This window comes from Cenococcum geophilum (assembly GCF_001692895.1).
Source record: "Cenococcum geophilum 1.58 unplaced genomic scaffold K441scaffold_95, whole genome shotgun sequence".
NCBI lineage: Eukaryota > Fungi > Ascomycota > Dothideomycetes > Gloniales > Gloniaceae > Cenococcum > Cenococcum geophilum.
In genome coordinates, this window is record NW_027137653.1 from 312,371 (window position 1) to 321,458 (window position 9,088).

General features: G+C 44.9%; 3 protein-coding genes across 3 annotated transcripts; all 3 read left to right on the forward strand.

Annotated features, from left to right (window-relative positions):
- Window positions 1-484: 484 nt before the first annotated feature.
- On the forward strand, window positions 485-1,556 carry K441DRAFT_595929 (NAD(P)-binding protein; the record flags this gene model as incomplete). The annotated part of the gene is made up of 2 exons (XM_067645016.1): window positions 485-1,383; window positions 1,439-1,556. 2 exons carry the CDS (start codon window positions 485-487, stop codon window positions 1,554-1,556), a joined length of 1,017 nt encoding a protein of 338 aa, XP_067496589.1.
- Window positions 1,557-2,312: 756 nt separating this feature from the next.
- On the forward strand, window positions 2,313-3,559 carry K441DRAFT_649132 (GroES-like protein; the record flags this gene model as incomplete). The annotated part of the gene is made up of 2 exons (XM_067646925.1): window positions 2,313-2,893; window positions 3,027-3,559. 2 exons carry the CDS (start codon window positions 2,313-2,315, stop codon window positions 3,550-3,552), a joined length of 1,107 nt encoding a protein of 368 aa, XP_067496590.1. The 3' UTR covers window positions 3,553-3,559.
- A 376-nt stretch (window positions 3,560-3,935) lies between these two features.
- K441DRAFT_671307 (uncharacterized protein) lies at window positions 3,936-5,422 on the forward strand. Its single transcript, XM_067650411.1, has one exon. It carries the CDS (start codon window positions 4,055-4,057, stop codon window positions 5,285-5,287), a length of 1,233 nt encoding a protein of 410 aa, XP_067496591.1. The 5' UTR covers window positions 3,936-4,054; the 3' UTR covers window positions 5,288-5,422.
- The last annotated feature ends 3,666 nt before the right edge of the window (window positions 5,423-9,088 follow it).

A 9,088-nucleotide genomic window follows, 5' to 3' on the forward strand; every position in this document is an offset into this window, starting at 1 on the left:
GCGCAGCCACTCCCGCAGGCCTTTTTGTAGGGGAAATTTTGGTATTTTTGCTGTTTAGGGGAATGTGAACAAAACATGTTAACCACGGGATGCGCCAGGATGCTGTATGTAAATAGCCACAATAGCCACACCCTACAGCCACAGCTCACCAGCCTCCCGAACAGTCGGAGTTCCGATTATTTTATGCGTAGGTTGAATAGTTGGATGGACATATCGAACGCCCTAAATTCATCAATCTTCGGAGTTTAACCCCCCCAGATTGCACGTGGCGCAGCTCTCCTTCCTCCTCTGTTCTTCACTGTTTGCTCACGGTGCGACTTGCCTGGAGCAAAGCACCACGCCACGCAAGGTACCTACCACCTCTCCTCCCTTGCCAGCTCAGTACAATAGTACAATCCTACCATCACCCACCATATCTTCCCATTCTGCTCACGCCCTCAAACCTCATTCGACTTCATTTGACCCCATTTGACCTGACCCCGCCATGGCCGATGCCATCACGTCTGTCCCCGCCAAGTCGGACTGGGGCGCCTTCCGGTGGGGTGCCAAAAATCCGCCAGTTGATCCCACAACGTCCTATGCCGGCAAGACCGTCCTCATCACGGGCCCAAATGCAGGCCTAGGATTCGAAGCAGCCACCAAATTCGCGGCTTTGGGCGCCTCAAAGCTCATCTTCGGCGTGCGTTCGCTGGAAAAGGGGAAACAGGCGAAGGCAGCAATTGAGCAGAAGACGGGTTGCAAGCCCGACGTAATTCAGCTCCTGCAGCTTGACATGGCTAGTTACACCTCAACTGAGAAGTTTGCGCGAGAGGTCAACACCAAATTTTCGGCTGTCCATGTTGCTGTCCTTAATGCTGGCGTAGCGCCGCCTTCTTACAAACCAAGCCCCGAGGGTTGGGAAATGGCCCTGCAGGTCAATGTCATCTCGTCCACCTATCTAGCCATTCTCCTACTGCCTAAACTGCGCGAGACCGGCTTATCAACCGGGCAACCCGCCCACCTCGAACTCGTCGTAAGTTGCGGCCACGGCGACGTCAAGGCAGAGAGTGTGCGTGACAGCACCAGCATTCTCAAGAAAGTCAGCGATCCCAAGAATTTCAGTTTCACCAGCCAATACGTCATCACCAAGCTACTGGAGGTGTGGGCAATGACACACATCGCCGCTAAAACATCACCCTCACAAGTTATCGTCAACTCGTCTTGTCCCAGCTTATGCAAGAGCACCTTGGGCCGCGATTTCAGCATCATGCTTCGCATTCCCGACAGTCTCATTAAGGCCATATTTGCCAGGACCGCCGAGCAAGGAAGCCGCATCTTAGTGAGCGCCACTACTACTGGACCAGACGCTCACGGCGGATATTGGGCGCATGATAGGGTCGCCCTGTAAGTCCACTGCTCTTCTTTGTTTCTGCTCCCATTTTACTAACTCCTGTCACAGCCCTGGCGTCCTCGTTACCTCCGAGGAAGGCAAGAAGCTGAGTAATCAGTTCTGGAAGGAACTTCTTGACGTTCTGAAGACGCGGAACCCCGATGTCGAGGCCGTTCTTAATGGATAGCGGAGTGAACTGCGGGAGTTGGCCGTTGATAACACAGAGGATGCAACCTCAATGTTTCCATATCTAATGGATTTAATCAGGTTCCGGGGGGGGGGGAGGTGGGGATGCCATTGTCAGTCACATCATGATTATTCTGTTTCCACAAGATACAATATCTAAAGATATCTTCAACCTTTTACCCTTTACTTGCTGAAAATATCACATCTATGCCCGTTGCATTATAGCGGCTTAACCCCTGGTCCCTCTAGGAGCGTTGCGGCTTGGCCGATTCCGGGCAGGGGATGGCATCGTCACTGTAACCCACGTGAAATGCCACAAATTCTTGAACATAATTTAGCTCGCCAAGCTGTGCATGCAGCCCCCTGCTTAGCTCTACGGCCGGAAGCATTCCTTCCTCGCGCTCATGCGATTCGGCCACCGCGAATACGTGAATCAGTACTCCGAATCGTCATCTGACATCCGAATGTCAGCCTTCAAGGGTCTCACAATGCTCTCGGATACAGCCTGATGGAAGAATGTGATGCCGAGCTCAGTATTTACTAACTATTGTGCAATGCGATAGGTACAAGACATTTGCTACCCTTTTAACAAGGCATCGCTTTCCGGGATATTCTCCTAAAAGATAACAAAAGAATAAGTTAGACCTTCTTCTAAGGACATTATTTCTCCTACATAAATATTTCCCTGACCATTGCAGCGTCCAAAGAAAGGAAAGGACGCCATTAACCACACACCCTCCCCTCCCCTACAACAACCATGTCTCCAGGCCGCCTCACCAACCTGCCTCGCTCTCTGCCCTCCTCTCAGACCGTCATCATACAAGGCGAGAATGGCGTCCTCTCCATCCAACACAATGCTCCCCTTCCTGACCTCCGCCCCGACCGCATCCTCATCAAAGTCGCCTACGTCGCTCTCAACCCGTGCGACTGGAAGATGGCCGAGCGGTTCCCAACCCCTGGTTGTGTCGACGGGTGCGATTTCTCCGGCACTGTCGTCGCGCTCGGGAGTGACTTGTCTAAGACCAGCCGCTTCCAGATCGGCGACAGAGTCTGTGGCGGTGTGCATGGCTCAAATCCCATAGACAAGACGACGGGCTGCTTCGCAGACTATGTTTCTGCTGACGCCCAGTTTACGTTCAAGGTACCGAGCTACATGGGACTAGAGGAAGCGGCAGCCGTAGGGGGAACAGGGATAGGGACACTCGGGTTGGCGCTGAGAAAGTGTTTACAGCTTCCTGGCAGCCCGAGAAATCCTGTGGGCGAGGATGAGGCGGTGGAGGTGCTAGTTTATGCGGCGAGTACGTCAGTAGGGACACTGGCGACGCAGTTATTGAGACTGTAAGTATCCTTTCTGCATTTTCCTTTCTTGAATTCGAAATCAGAAATTAGTCCCCCCGGAAGATGGTCGGTCAAGATTCTATATGCTCATATGCACATGAAGAGCAGCAAATCGCTGATAATTTTCCAAAAGCTCCGGACACAAGCCCATCGGCGTCTGCTCGCCCAAAAACTTCGATCTGGTCAAATCTTACGGCGCGGTCAAACTCTTCGACTACCACTCGCCAAACTGTGCCCGAAATATCCGGGCGTATTCTAAAAACAATCTCGCCCACATCATTGACCCCATTACAGAAGCCAGAACCACCCAGCTCTGCTACGAAGCCATGGGACGTGCTGGAGGCAAGTATTGTACCTTGGAAGCATACGCCGAGGAGCTGTGCACTCGCAAGGTAGTCAAGCCGGAATTGGTCATGGGAATGGCCATCTTGGGGGGTAGGATCGCTCTGGATTACGGCTATGAGAGCGAGGCTGACCCAGAGAAGCGGATTTTTGGTATTGGCTGGTATGAGGAGATGCAGGAGCTGCTGGATTCGGGGAGGCTAAAAACACACCCAGTGAAGTCATTCCCGGGTGGCTATCAGGGGATTATAAAGGGCTTGCAATTACTAAAGACAAAACAAGTTTCAGGGGAGAAGTTAATTGTCCAATTAGGGTAGGTGAGGGACATGTGTTAGCTACACTTTGTTTTGGTATATTCAGGTAGCTTAAAATTAGATATCATGCATAAGTCTACTGATAGCGAAAGGGTTTTACATTTTTTGGTTCTACTAAATCTATATATATAAAACCCCCAAAATCATCGACAGAATTACTCAGCTATAATTCAACTTTAAAACACACGTCTATTTCAATTATATAAATAGAAATAAGGTGGGGCTCACGAGGTTTCGCTAACTATCGGAAGTGTGACGTGCGTCCGTTGTCGGATTTCCGAAGATTGCCTTGCATACCAGGTACCGCATTCAACGATGCATACTCGGGCGCCCGAAGCCAATGCCCCGATTTCCTGCAGCATTTCGCTTCTCACGAGATGGAATCTGACTTGCATTCCCCCATGGAACAAAACGGCGAGCGCTCAAGACTCACTCGTAGTCTTGATATACATTCTGCCAATCCTCATCCTCCCTACCTTCATCGCCCCATGCGCTCAAATCTATGATGCGCATCCTTATCTCTTATATTTTGGTTGCCGCCGCACATGGCTGGACCTACGACTGGCCGTCAGGGTGGCAATCCAAATGGCCCCATTCCGGCGCACAACAAGTCCTCGGCAGCGATTCCGGCTGCAAAATCTCCCACTTAACCGCCTTCGAGATGTCTAAAACAAAAGACCCTATATTCTTCAGCTCAGGCGGGCTTGACCACTTTGTGAGCCCTAAAATAGTCCCGCTCAACAGTACCGCAGGCGAGCAGTGGGAATTTGACGGCGTGTCGGATGACGCCAAACTCGCATTTGTCTTCGGTTTCTACCGCGACCCTAACTATGCCATCTTAGGGTCCGGTAACCTGCGTGTCAGTGTTGAGATGGCGTGGGCAAACGGAACCCGCTTTGCTCAAGTTGACTATCCTACCGAAAACACCATCGAAGAGTGTGGATGGGGCACTCGTGGCATCTGGCGCTCTGACGACTTCAGCTACAGCTTCGAGATATCGGCAGACATGCAGACAGCGCGAGTCGGCATGCAAACGCCGCAGGTCTCCGGTGTAGTCGCGCTAAATTCGGTTTCACGACCACGGTATCCGGATGGGAAGAACTACCCGAGCGAAAATTCGACCTCAGAGGCGCTGCCGTACTTTCATTTCGTAGAGCCAATTCCTGTCGCCAACGCTGATGTTGACATGACGATATTGGGGGAGAAATTTGCGTGGCACGGGTTGAGCGGCATGGAGAGGCTATGGGGTGCATTCAGCTGGTTTACGTGCCTGCAGGGCATGAACGTAGTCCGTATGCTAGCAGGGCCGTATGCGCTCTCCCTCCTTTCATTCACGTCCAACATTAAGAAAGGGCGCGAGTACCCGTCCATAGCCCTTTTCTCCGAAGGCGTTCCCCTCTTCTCAAGCCAACGCACCGAAGAATCCGACACCGAAGACTACTTCGCCTTCACCAAAACCTATGACGGTAAAGTTACTGGCACATTGCGTGACAAGGTCACAGGATATGAGCTAGAGCTCATATCGCCCAGTCGGAAAATGCATTGGACATTCATTGTTGATCATGAGAATCTTGCGTTCGAGTATATCCTCGGGGGAGGGCACGGTGGCAGCGGGTTTTCGGCGTTTGTGCAGGGTGGGCGGGTCGGCTTGGAGCAGTTTAGGGGAATCGCGTTGACGGAGGCATTGACATTTCCAAAGAAATCGCCGCTGTTTAGACCGCAGTATTCGGAGGATTAGGATTGAGGCAGATGCCAGCGGTTAAGTTCATTAGACAAGTTAGGTTAAACCAAAACCGAATGCTTAGGCCCTTTCGCTGAAGCATCTACGCAGCCGTGTAGGCCTTGTAAGTTGGTATAGATGCCTATAGCCGTCATAAGAGCTCATCTGCAGGTTATACGTTCGACTTACGTTGATGTAGCTCCAGTCTCTGCCTAATTCTGTATGCGGCATAGAAAATCTCTAAACTCGACCTAAAGAGGTAAGATTTTAGGCATAGACACAATCAATAGACGTCTACGCCACCCAAGACTCCGGAGCGGTTGATAGTATAGATGTGCGGGCATAGATCTACCCACGGCTCGTCTTGCCCCTCGTCCGCCTTGCACAGTAGTTTTGGGAGGCTTAACATTTTACGGATTAAAACCTGAGATATTGCATCTTACATCACGATCGCGTGCGATTGCATCTACTCCGCGTACACGCCACGTGCATATAAAAGCTCAACGTATATAAAGACTGGAAGAAACTTTTAGGCTGCGTAGGGGTTGTAGCTTTGAACTACGGCGGGGGCGAAGGTGTCCAGAGGTTCCTCGAGGAGTAGGGCCTTAGCCGGTAAGACAAGTTTACCAGCTAAACTCGGACAGGCTATCAGAGATATTAAAAAACTCATTGTCCAATAAAACTAGACAGTGTGAGAGGACTTTGTAGACAGGGGGTATAAGGCACGATTGTAGGAACAGGATAGATCGCGGAGGGGACGAATCCTTAAGGAGGTGAGGCCTCTAGGATCGGAGAGACTATATACTACGGGTACGTGCCTCTAGTACGTAACCGGCGACTATCTAAGGGGCGCCTGGGGGTTGTCCTAAGGGTAACCTAAGGTGACCGCAATAATATCCCTTATATTAAAGCTATAGCAAAAGCGGTAGTAATACTATTTACGAATACCGTAACTATCTACCTCTAGAGAGGCGAACTACCTAAATACTTCAAAGTAATAACTATAGTTATTCTACGAAAAGTAAAGAAAAAAGACTACTCCCTTTTAGGAAGCTACTTACTAATTACCCTAGAAAATACTCTAGAAAAGCTTCTAAAAAGATAGTTATAAAACGTATATAAGAAACGGCAGAAGTATAGGAGCTACTATTATAGATATAAATAGGCGCAAGAAAGGAACAATTAACCCTCTTAGCCCTTTCCCTAATTACCTTTAATGTTTAAGCGGTATAGCAAGCTTACCTAGGATATACTATATTTATACTAAACCTAGACCTAAGTAGAGCCTTAAATAATATATTATATAAGAGACTTTTATAGATTTTAAGAAATAAGGGCCTACTAGACTAGATAATTAGGTTTATTTAAGCTTTCCTAAAAGGGCGTTCTATAAAGATTGTAATTGAGGGCTATAAAAGCGAATTAATACCTATACCTATAGGTATTCTATAGAGATTACCTCTATTACTAATCCTATTACTTTTTTATATATTTAAACTACTAAAGATATATAATAATAGTTAAGATATAATAGCCCTAGGATTTATTAATAATATAAAACAAATTATATAGGGAAATATAGTAGTAGAAAACTATACTAGGATAAACTAAGTATATAATAGGTATATTATATATACAAAATAACACGGCGCCAAATTCGTACTAGATAAATACTAGGTTATCTACTTTATAAGAAAAAGAAGGGTAAATAGCAACCTAGCCTTAATAGTAAATATCTAGGGATGCGAAGTAAAGCTAGAAGCCATCCTTAAGGTCCTAAAGATCTAGATAGACCCTAGATTAAACTAAAACGAGTATATTATATAGGCGACCTATAGGGGAGTAGTAGTATTATTGTTAGTATTTTAAATTACCGCTTTAATATAAGAGCCCTCTTCTAGATATATACGCCTACTATATATAGCAGTAGTAAGGCTAATAATACTATATGGCTTCTAGATCTAGGGCTTAGGACTAGGCGGTAAGGGACTAGTAAAAAGTTCCCTAGCGCTACTAGCTAAGCTATAAAACTAGTGCCTATATAGAACTATAAGGACCTATAGAAGAATACTACGCGCCGCACTTAAACGCGAAGTAGTAGTTCTACTACTAGATATATATATTAATATAACCGCTATATAAAGAGTAGCTATAATATAAGGCTACCTAGTGGAGCAAAAGATATACTAAATACGAAAATATTCGTGGGCTAGGGTTTAAACTACCCATTAAGTAAAAATCAAATGCTGCTAATTAGGTCAATTGGGCGCCAAATGGCTGCAGTCGACACCACTGACGTCGTTGACGCATTTGACGTTTTTAACGCGCAACCTACGTAATCAGCGCATTTGACAGTCAACCTGCGTGCAGCTTAATAGATTTTTTAATTCTCTAAATTTTCTAAATTTCGCTCAAGCTCTAGTAAGCCCCCTAGTAATGCAAAAAAATTACGTAATAATTTTTTTTTATAAAAGGGTTACTTAAGGAAGTTATAATATATATATATTATATACGTATTATATACTATAGGGGACTTAAAAGAGTTTAATATTTTATAAGTAAAAGGCAAATTAACGAAATCGGCAATTATATAGTTTGCACGTAGGCTGCGCACAGGCTGCATATTAAAAAAACACGATATAGGCTAGTCGGTCAAGTTGTCAAATGCCCTTAACTGCGCGCTAATTGCGCCAACGACTGACCATTAGGGCCACTAATAGGGGATAATATTTTGCCAATGTATATAAGAAACATAGGCCTCTTAAAAGAGTAATACGCCTAGGTATATTAGCTAGGAAGCCCTTTATCTATAAGTAGTAAAGAAAGAAAAGAAAATATAGGAATTATTAACTTACTAGGTAGAGACCTAGCGCTATACTAATAAAGTACTATAACGGTAATAGAGGATAAAAGGCTACTAGTATAAATGGAGATTTACTATACTAATTATAAGATATATAGATCTTAAATAAAGCGATAATAAAAGGGGGTAGTAGGAATATAAGATATAACCGTATCCCTTAATATAGCAACTTGGGTCCTTAGGCTATTAATAAGAATTAACTAATTAGAAAAGCTGGGTTAATATAAATATCTAATTAAATCCGGTCGTTAATATAAGCGAACCTAGTAAAGGACCCTGCTGTGTTAAGGGATAGAATACCCTATTATTAATACTAACTCTCCCCTTATATAAAGAACTAATAGAGGCAGAATCTATAGCCGCCTTTTTACTATAGATAGAGGTCCTAGAGCTAAAATATAGCTATTAAGTATCTATATCCTAAATACTATACCTTAATATATATACGGATAGCCTACTTAGTTAATACGCTATATATTACTATTCTATAGCCACCGCTTAGTAAGGGACTAGCTACTTATTATTACGGCGCTAGTAAAAACTAGTAGATTATAGCTAATAGATATTAGTAGATTATAGCGGATAGTTGCAGATAGTTTTATATAGTTTTAGATAATTGTTATTACGTAACTAGATAATTATATATAACATTAAGCGGCGCTACCCTCCGTCTCCTTTCCTTTCTCTAGCTTTAGATCCTTGTTTATAGACTACCAATTATATAGGCTTGCGCGTCCCTCTTGCTATACTTATGTCTTAATTAACTAAGTCGCTAATATTATCTAAAGCTTATCTACTTTTCTTCCTAAGAAGGAACTAAAAAATATATATAGACTATAAACAAGTATAGAACATAGAAGTAGATTTAAAGACTATTACTAAAACCTAAAGAACAGAATAGAACTAAAAGAATAGAAAAGAATAATAAGATTTATAAAATATACATAAACCAGAAC